Raw genomic sequence first — 15,769 nt, forward strand, 5'->3', positions numbered from 1 at the left:
GCTGGTCAATAGTTTCTTGTGCCAAAACTACGGTCTGCCTAGTGATTGAGTCGAGCCATGGTCACACGACTGATTTAAAATAAAAGATGTTTCAGCCTAGGGTACCTCTAATGCCACAACACTGTGAGGGCAAAAAGACCTTGTACAAGGGACATTTTAACTTATTCCATGCTTATTTGGCATCTGAAATACATTTCCCAACTTTCCTTATGGTTTTTAAGCTTGTTGAGTACTCTGATAAAAAGGGGGGGGGGGGGAACAGAAAAAAAGAAGGAAGAGGAAAGGAAGCAACAAAAATGCTTGCGTATTTAGATAACCCCAGAAGCACTAACTGTATGGTGTGACCGTTACCAGGCACTTCGTTCACCTGGGCAATGGCAACGGGCTTGGAGCTGCACAAGGCAGTACCGCGGGGGACCGGCCACCAGCCAGAGGAGAAACGCAGGCTCCGCCGAGCTCGAGAGCTCGCAACCCGAAGATCCGAGTGCAATGGCACCGTTACAGGGGAGACCACGTTTTATGAGGCCTCCGAAGCAGCTATGGACTGGTGTCATGGTGAACATCAAGCCATAATAAGCAAAACGCTACAGACAAACTTACTTGGTTAATGACCAAGTTGGAGAGTAAATATAAATAACATTATGTACACTTATGAGTGTAATCAAACAGCTGGGCTTTGAGTCAAGCTAACACTAACATCTGGTGGGCAAACCATTGCGTTCTTCTTATATTAAAGAGCAAAAGGCATTTTCTTCAAGCACCAAACACATGAAATTCGAGAGCCAGGAGAAAGAAAAAAAAAAAAACAATAAAAGAAGTCCTAGCCAGTGAATTAAAGGCTTGACCATAAGTGGACAAACAAAGGAAATTGCCTTCTATTACAGGTGATAAAAATTGTACTCAGCTTCTTTTGATATATGTCTTTCTCAAAAGTCTTGTGAGCACAGCCCTCTTCTGGGCTCACTTGTGTGTGTGTAACCACTGGAGACAGGGAATAGCTGATTCCTTCAACTGTGGGAAGAACCCAGTTCCTTGGGGCTCCGAGGGACTTGGCTGCAGGTACAATCATTCACTGCCTTGCCCTGGAGGAACTGAGCTGCTGCCAGCAATTTGTCAACATAATTTGGTCTTATTGTTTTCCTTCTGAAGTTTTATCTTATTTTCTTTTCCTAAATTAAATACTTATTCATTAGAAAAGAAGTAATACGTTATGTTTGAAATGTTCGTCAGATTTTTCTTAACTCCTCCCTTATAAAAGCCTTCCCACAATCCTCTTGAGGTTAGTGGCCCACCATTTAAGGAAATACTTGTGCACACTACAGGGAAGAATTTGAAGAGGAAAAGGGGCTGCTAAATAAAGTCTTTGTATCTGCTTCCTAGAAACTGAACCCACTATTTAGCAAAGATTTGCTTTTTCCCTTATTTATCGTTCTGCTTGTTGGTTATACTTCTGTGCCCTGACCTCACTTGGACCAAACATTCAATACACCTGCTCAATATCTTAAGCATATAATCCATAGTACTGACGCAAAAGCTGAAGCTACAGGATAGAGATCCCTAGTCTTTGGAATCCACAAGCTGTATCCCACTTAATTTTTGAAGGGCAAGGTTAGTAATAATCCTCAGATAACTTGTTCCCCACCCAACATAAAAGAAAGTTTTTGAAGTCTATCTTTTCACTGGGAAAAAAGCCTTGAAAAATATAAACTGATGAGTAGGGCTGAATATATGCTTTGGTGATGTTAAAAATAGAATTCCATATGTTTTACACGTTACACATGCATACACTGTTTATTCCATTCTCTGCCAAGTGCTGGCTTTGGGGCCATGAAGTCCACGGTCATGATGCTTTGATTCTGCGGCAGGACCCGGACCACCCCATGGCTGCCCACCTGAACATCTCCTCCCAGGGCTAACCAGGCTGCCAGGCAACCACCCTCCGACGTAATACAACCAGAAACGAGGGGGTCAAAATGATGACGCATGCAAGGGCCTTAAAATGCTGTAAGAGCCACACTTTTTAGCGCCAGTAATTCTTCTGTAATGTTTCATGCAACTCTGATTCAGAGGCCAATTAATTTTAACAAAACAACAAAAAAGGCACAAGCATCAGGTTCCTATGGAAAGAGGTGCTTCAGGTCTACATAAATAAGGTCGTTCCAATGACAGACACACAACAGCTATGCCTGCAACTAAGCAGCACGGTGAGTGGGACCGCTGCACAGATGGAAACCTTTCCAGTGTCAGAAGCGGCAAGGCCCGCTGAACTAAAAAACTGAAGAAACTCCACACAGAAGTATTGCTCTGACCTGGATTCCCTTCCTATCCCTGAAAAAGTCACAAGCTTTCTATCTTTAGTTTCTCCTTATACCAAATGAGGATAGGACTATCCACTGACTCCTCTTCTTCACAGCATCACAGGAAAAAATAACTAGCAAGCTGTCTTCATGAGGGCTACATACAACACAGGACAGTTTCTGAGAGAGAAAAAGAAAGACCAGCTATGGTACAAATGCAAATATCACAGAGTATGAAACCCTGGAAGTGAATGGGACTTCTGCCACCAGTTTTCGCAGGGCCAGCATTTCCCCCGAAGGGGCTGAGGCATGCCTGACTAGCACAGCGCAAAGAGCTTCAAACCAGCATCCACCAGGCACGCTTCAGGACCGGCAGCGTCAGCTCTGTTAAACAGCCCGGCTATCCCGACTCATTGCTGGGCACGTCCAGGCCCAGAGAAGGAGAAAAGGTCCTTGTGCAGCACAAGCCGGGCCATGGACACACACCGGTATGGGTAACACCATGGAGCTTTCCACACCATCCTGCACTCTCAGCGTACAGAGGAGAACGCAATATGACGGGGGAAAGAGAGCCCAATTGCCCCAAACAGGCTGAATGCAAAACAAAACACGAGCTCAACAGGACATGGAGACAGAGCTTTCCAACAAAAAAAGAAAAATGAGAAGCAGGAAGCATAAACCACAAAAATAAAGGAGAACGAGATCAAAGAACGGGTGGGATGTAAAGACAAGGAGGAAAAGGAAAAATGATTAAGCTGGAAGACAATTTTAGGTTAGCTAATTTCATCTTTTCCTGTTCTTCTAAGTTATTATGCTTATCAGCCTTGCACCGCCTAGTCAGGGAGAGGAGGAGATGGCATGGCTACTCCAAACACTCATGCAGCTTCTTTGGACATGTTTGCTCGAAAGTTGGAGGAGAAGGCTCTGCCGAGAAGCAGCTCTTCTTTTCGATGAGGCATTAAAGCCCCACTAGCCCTTCAGGAGCAAGACTTCTGAGAAGCAGCGTGCGCGTGTGCTCACGACTGCGTGCAAACCCTGCCGCAGGCACGGTCCCATCTCCTTCCGTGTGGCCTCCGGCCAAACATGTTGCACTTGGGGAAGGTCTCAAATCCTCCTGCGCGAGGCTCTGCGTGGACACGCGTGGGCAGCTAGGCTTTCTCTTTGAGAGAGGACTAAACACTTGACGCAGGAGCCACCCCTCCGGCAATAAGAAAGGTGAACTTCTGCTCCGCAGCGGAAGGCTTGGACCTTAGGTTTCCTTCCTTCCATTCGTGGTGGCCCTAACGGACACCGCCAAGTCCACACAGCAATGGAGTCGATCACAACGTGCCTTCCATTTGATTGACTTTGCTCCATTCCTCGTGATTTATCGTGGCTAAACAACAAGCGCTGCCTGCCCTGCCAGTTTAACTGAGTTCAGCTGATGGCAACGCAGGGTTTTTGTCTCCCACACAACAAACACTGACCAGTACTTTCTGTTTAGGGCAAACCTACAGTATAAACCCGTCTCCTCCCTTTGATAAGGGCCGTATCGCTAGATAATACTAATCTCGCTCCCTTCTGCGCCACACGGAAACACAGCTTCACAGTCAGTGCGGATAAAACCACGGCTCCACGTAGCTTTTTTTAAGCAGACTGTCTAAGAGCAGTCAGAAACACGCCCAAAGACAGCCCCAGCCACCAGCACTGTATCCTGGAGGGCGGTGTGCGAGATCCGGAGGGGTCTTAAGCCTCCCCAGCTCCTAGCGAATTCAATAGGATTGAAGCATTTTCAGCATCTCTCTAGACCAGGGCAAAAGGCCTTCAGAGACAAATGGAGTTTCCTGTTCAATATTTCATGTAATGATTCCTCCAAAGGTGTAAACAGGAAAAATGCCTCTCCACTTAGCCAGAAAATGAGTGTCTGCCTTCCCCGCCTTTTATTGCGTTTACGTGTTAAAAGTCATTTAGGAGCGGATCTGCCAGATGCCCAGGGCTGACGCAGACTGCACAGACCGTCAGCTGGCTGGGTCCGGTCCTTAACCTCACCTGCCCCGGCAGATTCGGTGCCGCTCATCACACCGGCCAAGAGGAACGCCAGCCCTTGCCCTTCCCATGCGCCAGGCCCTGGAGACGCCCGTGGCCGGCTCTCCGTAGCAGGGTGCCCAGCAGCCCGAGCAGGGCTGCGGGAGAGGCAGGGCAGTGCAACCATCGCCGCGCAGCAGTCGTGCTTCCCTCCGGCTCCCGCGCCGCTGAAACGTGCAGCTGGGCTCACAGCCATCGAACGGTCTTTCAGCCCGCCGACCGCAGCCGCGCAGTGATTTGGATTGCAGCGCGCTGTTAGCGGCGTTGGAGAACGCCCTGATGCCGTTGAGCCGCTCAGCACCGCGGGGCTCGCCGCGGCTAGGCCTGGCTGCGCGCGCGGCACCGGCTAGACGAGGGGCTGCCGGCTGGAGAGCACCCGCCTCGTCTCGCGGGCGCCGCCTCGCACGTCCCGCGCTGCCCTACGCGCTGCCTGCTCTCCCCGGCGGGCTCCGAGCCGTGCCGCGAGCCCTGTGATTCACATTTTCCAGCGCTCATGGCCAAACCCGGCAGCTCCGCCATCTTCTCCCGCCGCACGCGAGGCAGAAGGTGCCGACCGTCCCGGCTCCTCGAGCCGCACGCCAAGAGCTCCCCGGAGCCGCCGGGCGCAGAAACCCCGCGGCACCGGCCGGGGCAGCCAGCGACGGGGGACCTCCCGGGGCGGCTCGCTCCCCCGCTGCCCCGCCCCGTCATGGAGGGCAGCACGGAGGCACGGCTGCCTTCCCCCGACACCCAAAATGGCGGGGGTCGGAGGCCCCTGCGGCCTGGCTGCGCCTCCCCGCGAGGGTTTGGGCGGGCCGGGCCCCCACAACCGCCTCACGCCCGTCACACAACCCCGTTCCTTGCACGTAGGTGCTGCTGCTTCCTTCCTTCGGTGTTTCGGTTTATCCCCCTTCCTTTTAATCAGCTTAAACCCCTTCAATGAAAAAAAATAATAGATCCAGGGAAGACAGAGAAGGGGCCAACACCAAAGCACAAAGTCACCAAAAGAAGCAAAGCAGCTTTCACCATCCAGCCTTATATTCAGCGTGTCGTTTCCCTGTGACACAAACAGAAAACATTTTGTTTTCTTTACCCTATTTTTTTAAACTATCCACACAGTGAATTAATAAATTACTTTAACACAGCATTTCTTATTCTGATATATGTATATCCCGTACCATGCTGTCACTGTGTGACATGTAAGTTAAGGTACTGAAAATTACACTGCACAACCCTCCTCGCTGAAAGCAGAACGGGCAGGAGAGAAACTGAGCTCCGGAGCCACCAAGCAACTGCTTCGCCCGCAAACTGCAGGGCCACAGCCGTGACCCCACACCGTCCGTGGGGGTTACATCGACCAGCCCCGCCCGACCGTATCACTGCAGCAGTTCTGATCCGATCTCAAGCATTTAGACCGTGGACCAAATCCTGCCTAGACTTGTGCCTGCGCTCACGAGAACAACATCCTAGCACCGCGCGTGCTAGAAACGCGCACGCCCTCGCTCGGGCTTCAAGGGGAAAAGGAGAGGAAACACCGAGATCCTTCCCGGGAGCGTGATGGGCGCTGGAGGACACGGTCGCACGTACGGGGCCGCTCCTACGCAGCCCCACCACGAAGCCCTACCGCCGGCCCCGCGGCCAGGGGAAGAGCACGGCGGTGCTCACGCCGGCGGTGGAAACCGCGACAGGAAAACTGGTTTGGGGACGGGGAGGAGCTGGGGGGGGCACGAAGCAGCACTGCCTGCGGGCACGGAAGGACGGGGAGGGAAGAGCCGAGCGGGTGACGCGCTGCCCCAACGCAGGCGCTGCCGCGACGAGGCCCAACGCGAGTGCAGCCGAGCGGCGGAGGCCGACGGCTGAACAGCAGCGCAGCGGTGCCGTCACCGAAACGTCACCGAGACGCAGCCGCGCGAGAGCGGAGGAGCCGCGCGGAGCGAGGGCACGCGACGCAAATTCCCCGAAGCACGAGCCGTAAGGACGCTGCCCGCGATGAAAAAGCCCGGCCAAGGCCCTGCTCACGCGAAGCGCCGCGCCGCGAGCAGCCAGGCGGCCCGAGGCCACGACCCGGGCGCTCCTTCCTACCAGCTCCAGCGCTGCCGCCCCGCAAACGCGACCGGCAAAGCAGCGACTGCCGCCGAGGTCCTGATCCGCCCTTCCCCTCTCCTGGCAACTACGCGGCCTTCGCTGAAACGACTTAAAGCCAGCATTAAAAAGCACGAGCGACAATTCGACCTCCTCCGAGTAAAAACTTACACAAACCTAAACACAGAATTAATGAAATGAAAATTGCATGGTAACGCTTGCATTTCCTGAGCTTACTCCAGCTGCAGAAATCTTAGATTGCATTAATGCAGCTTTCTAAATTTTAAATACAATAATTTGCTGCATTAAGGGCCCAGCAACTTTAATGGAGGCAAAATTAGGCATTTATGCCATGCCCATACGAGAGAAGCTGGAAAAACTTAAATAAACTGTGAATGGCAGGATTAATACCACAGCTTTTCATTTTCTACAGCTGTTTGAATACAGTACACTGCCTGTAATGGCATCAGCTGTTGCCTTACTATTAGTCAGTATTTCTGAACTTAAAACAGGCAGTTCCTTTAACCAAATCAATAATTACCCCTCTTATTGTTGGCCTGTTTATTTCAGCAAAGAGGATCTGGATACATATTTGCCTTACATTAAAAAACAGAAAAGCAAACTGCAAACTAAACTATCTGGCTCAATTCAAAGCCAGTGACGCTAATAAGAGAATTTTAATTTACTACAAAAGTAAGCAGACACACCCTTCAAGACGGAGCAGCAAGTAACCTAGCTTTGGAGACTGCACAAGAGGGAATATCGTATAGATGCTGGTACAGTCCTTGAAAAAAATATCTCACCTCAGTTCCGACTGAAGAGGAAAGACAGTACTTTGGGGAAAAGTAATTCTGCATTTCTAGGAAAGTATCCAATAGCAAATTGCTTACTAACGCAAAACCTCTTGTAAATTTTATTATGAATGGAACGGGCAACGGCAAGAGTGCAACACTGCACAGCACTTGCTCGTACAGCGTAGTGAGTATAAAGTAAATAGATGTCTTTTATAAGCTCTAGTACATACCCAAAAATAATTCTGACAAAAACTCAACCTCGACAAACTTCAAAGAATAGAAAACAGCTGCCAAAGCTATCTTACCATTAATTTTTTCCAGGTAAATTAGTTCTCTTGCAAGTTAATTTTAAATCTTTGGTTTCATGGCCAGCCAGGAGTTAGAAACTTCAGCTGAAAAGAGCTAATCTAGATTTCCTCGCTGCCTTTAATAACTTGCTTCACCAGTGGATGTGCTTGGAAGAAACTACCTGTGCCGGGAGCACTCGAGGACAGAAAATCACAACCTGGGGAAACCGAGCGGGCAGCCTGCTCGAGCTACGGGCAGGAGGACGGACGCTGCAAGGGACCTAACGCTACATTTACAGGCGAAAAGCGCCCACGCTGCGGACCAGCACCCGGCCGCTCGCCCGTGCAGGACGCGGGCTCCCAGCTGCCGCTGAGCGCGTGGGACCAGGCGCAAGCAGGGTCGAGGCGCGGGAACGGGAGCGCCTGGCTTCCCGGAGAGGAGGTGCCGGCTCAGCTGCTTCCAGCTGAAAGTCTTGGGCACTGCAAAGATTTCCACGCACTCAGAGCTGGAAGCAATACTGCTTTTAACCGGCATAAACAACGGCGATAGGACATTGCGCCGTGCAAGCGGCCTTATTGAGTCTGCTATCCGCAGGACCAGGCAGTCCGATGATGAACGCCCGTGTTTAACTGCTGCTGCGGAGATGAATATGCATAAGGAAACGCTTACCTAAACCTCACAGGGAGCAAGAGCCTGGCAGCGGGATCCTCCGCTGAGCACCAGCGTGTGAGGACACTCGGGAGAGGCAAATTAACGAAAAGTGAATGTGGATGTTCTCATTCAAAAGAAAAGTGGCCTACTCCAAAGGGGATTAGGCTAAAGTGAACTAAGGCCACTTTACTTCTGAATGAGAGCATCCACACAATAGTGCAATGCACTTTAACTAATGCACTTTAATTTTACACCCAGTCAATTTGTCTTACCTCTCCTGAGTGTCCTTGTGTGGACAAACCCAGAGATTCATCGGGTTTTGAGGCCAGAAGGGACCATTAGATCAACCCAGCTAACTTCCTGCATCTTCTGGGCCACTGCATTTCATCCAGTTACCCTTTTAGTGATCCCCAAAACTCCTGGATGACATGTAACATAACAACTGATAACCTCCGTTTGGGTAAAAAAATTCCTTCCAGAGGGATATCTGGCCTTGCTTGGAAGACATTCCCAAAAAGAGAACCCACCATTTCTTTTGGCAGCCCGTCCTAACATAGTCAAAAGGAAGGATGCCAAAATTTAGGTGAGAATTACTTTCCTTCTGCCTCTAACTTCCCCACTTCCTGCAAGTTAATACAGAAACAGCAGTCTCCGTATAATAACTTTTAAATCTTTTTTTTTTTTTTTTTTTTTTTAAACAGGTCCTTTGTGTTGAGGACGAATTCCTATTCTTTAAATTCACCTTCTCAATTTTTAAATAGTGAACGTGTGCTGGTTTGTCAATTTTTAAATACTCAACGCTTGTTGAGATGCCCACTGACTAAGTTTAAGCCTTTTTTTAAAAATCCAGTAACTGCCGTAAACGTATCATTGGCCACGATGCCGTCTTTAAGATTCAGTACAACACACAAAACACGTAGGCCTCTGACCGTAATCTCTACGGTGCCTTTAACCTTTTAGATATAGGCTCCCCCTCCGCTAAAATAAATAAATAAAGGAGCAACGGCAACAAACAGCGACGCAGCCCGGCACATCGAGCCCAGGGAACTGATTGGGATCTAACACGTCAAACTCCCCGCGCAAACGGATCCCAGACCCCAACCACCTCGGCAGAGATGAGAGCTACGGGGACGGTTCCCCGGGATTTCGCCCAAACTGAAAAAAAACCCCAAGCTATCGTAAGGGCATTGCACTGCAGGAATTACACTTTCACCCATGTTCCTCGGTTGCGTTAAATCCCGTGGGCTTTCTTCCTTTTGAGAGTAATAAAAGAGAAAAGGCAAACACGTTAAGCACTCACGAGAAGGCCTGAGCAGCAGCCAGCAAGTTATCTTGAAGTCACGTTACAAAAAAATATTAGTGGCAGGTTAGACCCAGGGATGTGAATCGGGGACAGAAATATGGCCAACCAAAAAACACAAACTGCGTGCCTTATTGGAAGCTGGAGTTACCCTCTCCAAATACTATTGTCACAGCAGAAAAAACCACAACACATATAAACACAAATTTACAAATTTGCCGTGCGAGTCCAAGCTGGTTAGCAGCAACCAGCAGAAAGAGACGGAGGTAACGCGCCAAGGACGCGAGACAGCGTTGCCCCGCGCCACCGCGAATCCTTCTCGCAGACAGCTCCTACCAGCAACGAATTCCACAAATGTTCAAAACCACTACAGGTTAGTGCAAAACAGTCCTGGGCTTCCTTGTTTTTAATTTGTTTGGATTATAAAAGATAACTTCTAACTGTATGTTCATGTGACCAAAAAAAACCCCCAAAACACAAAACATACAACAAAAAAAGAGTCCCTAATTTAATGAAGCTGTGCACGACTTCCACTGAGTTTTAAGTTGCTTTTTAAAACAATATTTATTAGCATGACCTACAGTTACTCATTTTGATCGAGCACGATGTAATCTTTTTTTTTTTCCCTAAAGTCACGAGCGAACATTGCACACTCAAGGCTCCAGCAGCCCTTCCGCACGCCTGTGCGTAGATCCCATTAACCTTCCCGATACCCGCACATGAGCACAGAGGGAAGAGGCAAACCTTAAGCCGTAAAGACTACACATCAGGTAAAGCTTCCTTCTTCACAACTGGCTCGAATACCTCCGAGCGGCACCCTGAAATACCAATCCGCGCTTTAGAGCTGAGCTACGTAACACGAAGACACCGAGAGCTCCCATTTGCAAGACCGCATCAGGATATGCTCGCAAGCACTTACAGCAACCTCCAAGGTTACTCGGGGCTTAAACTCTGAAACAAGACTATTGCTTGGGAAAATGATTCAAAAATTAAAGAACTTCAGTTATGCTTTACAACAAAGGTGACAACTTTGAAAAACTTTACATGAAGTTAGGCGTGCTCATGCCACCGAAGAAATGCAGCAAATACTACACATGGAAGTAAAAACAAATTTGGGTTCTTGCAAGATTTAAAAAAAAAATCTGCAAAGACTCTTGAATTCAAAAGACATCATAGTTTAAAGAAAATATATTTAGTTTCTTATCTATTTAATGGTATATTTGGTTGTTTAAAGAAATGCATATCAAAGAAAGGCTTATTTTACTAGTATGATTTCAGTCACCGTGCTTCTGAGGGTAACAAGTCCTGAATGTATCAACATGCTCTATCTTTACATTAAATAGGCTGCTAAAGTCAGACATGGTAACAGCTCCTAAATATTGCAGCAGAAGTATTACCCAGAAGAAAAAAAGGAAAAAAAAAAAAAAAAAAAAAAGGATTCCCTGGCTGAAGGTGGCATGAAGTCAGAGGAAGACATCCTAATTTCGAGTTTTTTAAATGTTACTTGATTGGCTCTGGTCAGAGCCCTACTTTGCCATAACTCTTATTATACAGCTACGGAACTCCACTGTGCACTCTACGCACCACATCTATTATTTTGATGCCTGTTCCTCCAATATCAGAGCATATACGTGTGTGTGTGTGTGTGTGTATATATATACACACACATACACACACACACGCACATCCATAAGGCAGCAATATTCTTAGCTTTCTTTTTTCTCGAAGCCAGACCTAGTTTGAAAATACCTGTGAAGAGACTCTAAGTAAAATAGTGTCTCTCAGTCATTTTTTCCCTGCAGCATTGTCTTTGTATTGTCTGCAAGGTACAATTAATATATTTGAAATATTTGGGAAAGTTATTCCAGTCATAACTTGTCAATGTCCTAAACAACCCATCAACCTTCAGATATGCTATATATTGTATTCTGGTTTATGATTTTTTCTTTAGAAAGAATGCTGAATTTTGTGTCATTTTTCCATTTGTAAAAAAGCTGCTGCCTATCAGCATTTTGTTTAGAGAAACTCTGTAGCTGTATGCATTAAAAATCTATTGCAACATAAATACAAGTGTTACTTTATTATATACGTGTATATATATATGATATACTATAATCCAAGAAGGACCATCTAAAATGTCACAGTTGAAAACATTTAAGACTGTAACAAAAACGACTGAGACTCTAGTATCAGTTTACTATCCTTCAACAATTTCCCTGACAGCGGAGTCAAATAATGTTGAATTATGGACCTTCTTACAGGAAGTCTTATTTCATGTTCATTTTTTGATCATTTCCCTCCTAGTCCCTATAGGAATTTGGCTGTTTGCTGCTTTTCCTTTAAAGGTTTCTGCACGCATAATAGGCTTGCACATAATTAAATTATGATTTTGTCAAGTATTACTACCGTGCATTTGTTCGAAAAATTTATTTTAGGTAAGGAAATACTGTTGCCTCAATAAAAGGCTATCGTACACTATCAGTGCACTTTATTTGAACATGTGCTGGCTATTTTATATTGCGCTTTCTTTAAAAGGCTCTTTAAAGGCTGTCTGTATACGCATTATGGTAGGGTAAGTGTCATAATCTTTTACAGTTCAGTCTATAGCACCGGGGAGTCAAGGTGAAGTAACTTCAGCGCAAACAGCCCCATGACGATAGCTTAACACAGCCGCATTACCTAAGAAACTGCATTTCTGCAATGTGTCTACAGACAGTCTTTGGTCTCTCTCTCTTTTTTTTTTTTAAACTAGGACAGAATTTTCCCATCAACATCACACAACAGCTGTGTTTTAGAGCTTTCCACCATGACAAACATTTAAAAAAATTAAACATGCAAATGTTTGAAAAGCTAGCGATTAAAAAAGGTTTATTTTGAAACTCTGCTGATTGGGCCAATAATTCAAGGGCAGTTTCAGAGTCCCGGGGCTCGCTGCCCTCGCGTTGGGTTATTCCAAGGAAAACCCAAACGGCCGCCTTTTCCTTCTGCAGCGGCGGCGGTAAGCAGCGGCGCGGCAGGTTCCCCGCCAGCAAGCGACGGGGTCAGCCTGGGGGAGAAGGATGCTGTTTTAGTGACCTGGTGCCACAGAGCGAGTTAAATCACTGAACAATGGCTCGCGTTATGGGGCTTTACTTCGCAAAATCTAGCATTAGTGTCATTGCTTTCCATTAACCGTGGGACTTAAAGGCACTGGCATTGAGGGGCCTATAAGGAAAGAATAAATAAGGGGAAACCAATAAATTAAAAAACCCTGTTAACTGTAACCTTTACTACCACAATTTAAGAAAATGCAATTAAATCCATAATAAAAGCTTTTACATACTTACTCTTTTATTACTCTCAAAAGCACAAACGCGCGCAGCCCGGGAGGCGGGCGGCCGCGCACACAGCCAGCCCCACCGCGCCCGCGGAGCACCGCGGAGCACCGCGCTCGCTAGCCGCGCCGGTGGCAGCCACTCAACACCTCATTACTTCACCATCAGGGCGCAGACGCTGCCGCCCGCGCCGCGGCCGAACCGGCACCGCGCAAAGCCGCGCAAAGCCGCGCAAACGCCCCCGCGGGGCAGCGCGTCTGATGCGCGGGGCGCGGAGCGGGGCGGGGGAGCAGCGCATTTCTGCGCCCTTCCGACAGCCGCAAGCGCGCCCGGGACGGCAGCGCGGCCGCGCACGGCAGGAGGGCGGCGCGCAATGTCCGCGCTCGCCCCCGCGGGAGGCACCCCCCACGGCCCCCAAAGCGGAGCTTCATTTCTGTAGCTTTCACTTGAATAAAATAATGATTCGTCGGGGAAACGGGGTATAAATCTTCATTTTGGAGGCAATTAAAGTGTTGATTTCATTCGTGCCCCTGAGCGCTTCTCGTCATTTGCTCCAACAGCTTTATGTACGCGCCGCTCCGCAGCTCTCGCAAACCCGTTTTCGGGTCGGACTTGTTGGATGGCAATTTTCGCTCGGCGGCAGCAGCGGGCACCGCGCAGGAACGCGGCTCCCCCGCCCCTGCCCGCGCAGCCCCCGCGGGCTCGGGGTCCCCGCGGCCCCGCAGCCGCCGCTCCGCGGGCAGCTGCGCGCTTGCTCGCGGCCGAGCCGCGGAGCCTCCCGCCCGCTTGGACGGAAGGAAACCTCCCGAGCGCGGCGCCGGCTCCTTTCGGCCCCGCACGGACCGAGCGGCTGGTAAAGGCGGAAGAGCCGCGGAAGAGCCGCGGCTCCTTGCGCGGGGGCCTCCCTGGCAGCCGCGGGGCTACACGCCGATCCGCGCCGCGGTGCGACCGCGGCGACAGCGGCGACAGCGACGACAGCGCCCAGGCGCGACACCGCTGCGGCCCCTCCGCGCGCAGCCCCGCTGCCCTCCCGCCGCAGCCCCGCGCAAGGGCGCGCAGCCCCCGCGGACGCGCGCGCAGAGCCGCCGGCCCGGCAGACTTGCGAGGCCCAGGGAAATCATTTAAAAACCCGGGTCTCGTTTTATTCTTTCTTTTCCCCATATTAAGTAAAATAAAATGGGCGCGTTTGCAGCAGGCAGGCGTGCACAAAGCAATGTTCACTGGAGTCTAAAAGCGCTCGGCCAAGGAAAACTGACAAGACGGACTAATGAACCGTAGAGACGGGAAGAAAATAGCCAGTATTTGCTAGATTTCAAACCCTCTCTGTCTTCCCCGGACCACCTATCTCGGATTTTATTATTATTTTTGTAAATGGCTCCAGCCATCCCTTTTTCTAAGCCACCAGAAGCCAGCGATTCACGGATAACACTTCTATTATTGTAAAGGGTAAATAAAATAAAGACAAAAATTAAAAGCGACAAGAAACAGGTCGAGTATGCAGGCGACGCTTTTACAAGCTCATCTCGCCAGGTCGAATCCGGGAGCAAGCCTTAATGAAGCAATAATAGCCACATTATTCAAAAATTTTCATTTCGATGGAAATTTATCTAAAAGGGACTTAATCATATGCAAATAATAAAAGGAGGCGTAGTGACCCGGCGAGCGATCTGCATACAAATTTCAGCGTGTGCAGCATTGGCGAGATCATACCTGATCTGTTAGATTTGCTGATCTTGTTATGTCTTCACTGTCCGATTTTGATCCGCCCTCTCTATCGTCTATGACCAAATCGATAGGCATTTTTCCTTTCAAACAGCTAATATACCGGTGGCAGAAATTGTCACATAATTCGTGTACCTACATTATGACAGAGGTTAAAAAAAAACGGGAAAAAGAAAGGAAGGAAAAAAAGGGGAAGAAAATATAATCAGGAATACATAAGTAAAATTGACAAGTGCAACCAGTCTCCCCCCTTCACCCCGGTGACATCAAAAGTTCTAAACAGGGGAAACACACTGCAATTATCCCCTCGAGACCTCTAGACGCATCCAGAATTAGGAATAACTTTCTTTTCTCGCAAAATAGAGATATCCCAGAAAATTGACAGTGACAAGATGATTCACAGGCTACAACATATTCAACACCCGTGTTAAATTCATCTGCTCCCGGAGCTGTGGCCATTAGAGAGGTGACCTGCATGGGTGACATTTAAGGTAAACTATTTAATTTCATCCAGTTATTTCATCATAAACCCTTTCCAAAGGGGTATGAGGACAGAAAAACGGATTTAAAAAAAAATCGTGATGCACTGCGCTGAAATACATTATAGGCATCCGTGCCCTGAAATCCCCAGTCACTGAGAGAGACTTGTACCTGAGCTGCCTCTATCAATGGGCAGATTTTAACACATTTCATGCAGGGCGAGAACACCCCGCCAGTTACGGTTAGATAAAGTGGCTAAGGCTCCAGAGAAACTTTTCAACTATTTAAAAACCTCTCAAAATGTTTATTTTTAGGAGAAAGGGAATTCTCTTGTAGGCTAGCTATCAATGACACGTAAAAAATCCTCAGGAAACCAGAGCGCGCTCCCAATTTAATGTTAGCTCGGATGACACTACTTTATTATAAATTAGCATTCTAATTGCTAAGATTTCTAAAACGGAGAGCAAAACTGCATTTAGCCCGCAATCTCTTTCTGCTGCTCGGAGGTGTACAATATTCCCAGGAACAAGACACTGACACAACTATCAACTCTGCTTTGTCTCTGCAAAATGTTACAGGACAATCCGTGCCCTGAGTCTGACCTGCAGATGGCTCTTAAAAAAAAAGAAAAGAAAAAAAAAAGGAGAGAGAGAGACAGAGAGAGAGACAGAGAGGAAAAAAAACCCTCCCAACTATCTGCAACTCAACAAAGTGGCTCTCCCCCCACCACCAAAAAAATCGCAATTTCGGGGGCTTGGCTGCAACAACAGACCCACAGGGTTTGGAGTCTCCTCTGCG

General features: G+C 48.4%; 1 protein-coding gene across 6 annotated transcripts in view; it reads right to left on the minus strand.

The window, feature by feature from the left end:
* MEIS1 (Meis homeobox 1) overlaps window positions 1-15,769 on the minus strand; it is a 103,277-nt gene that overhangs the window by 81,960 nt on the left and 5,548 nt on the right. For all 6 annotated transcript variants that reach the window (XM_064510160.1, XM_064510159.1, XM_064510158.1 and 3 more), the window contains exon 6: window positions 14,480-14,626. In XM_064510160.1, coding sequence (XP_064366230.1) covers window positions 14,480-14,626 — 147 coding nt within the window. The remainder of the gene's footprint in view (window positions 1-14,479; window positions 14,627-15,769) is intronic.

The sequence above is a fragment of the Dromaius novaehollandiae genome, chromosome 3 (assembly GCF_036370855.1).
Source record: "Dromaius novaehollandiae isolate bDroNov1 chromosome 3, bDroNov1.hap1, whole genome shotgun sequence".
Taxonomy (NCBI): domain Eukaryota; kingdom Metazoa; phylum Chordata; class Aves; order Casuariiformes; family Dromaiidae; genus Dromaius; species Dromaius novaehollandiae.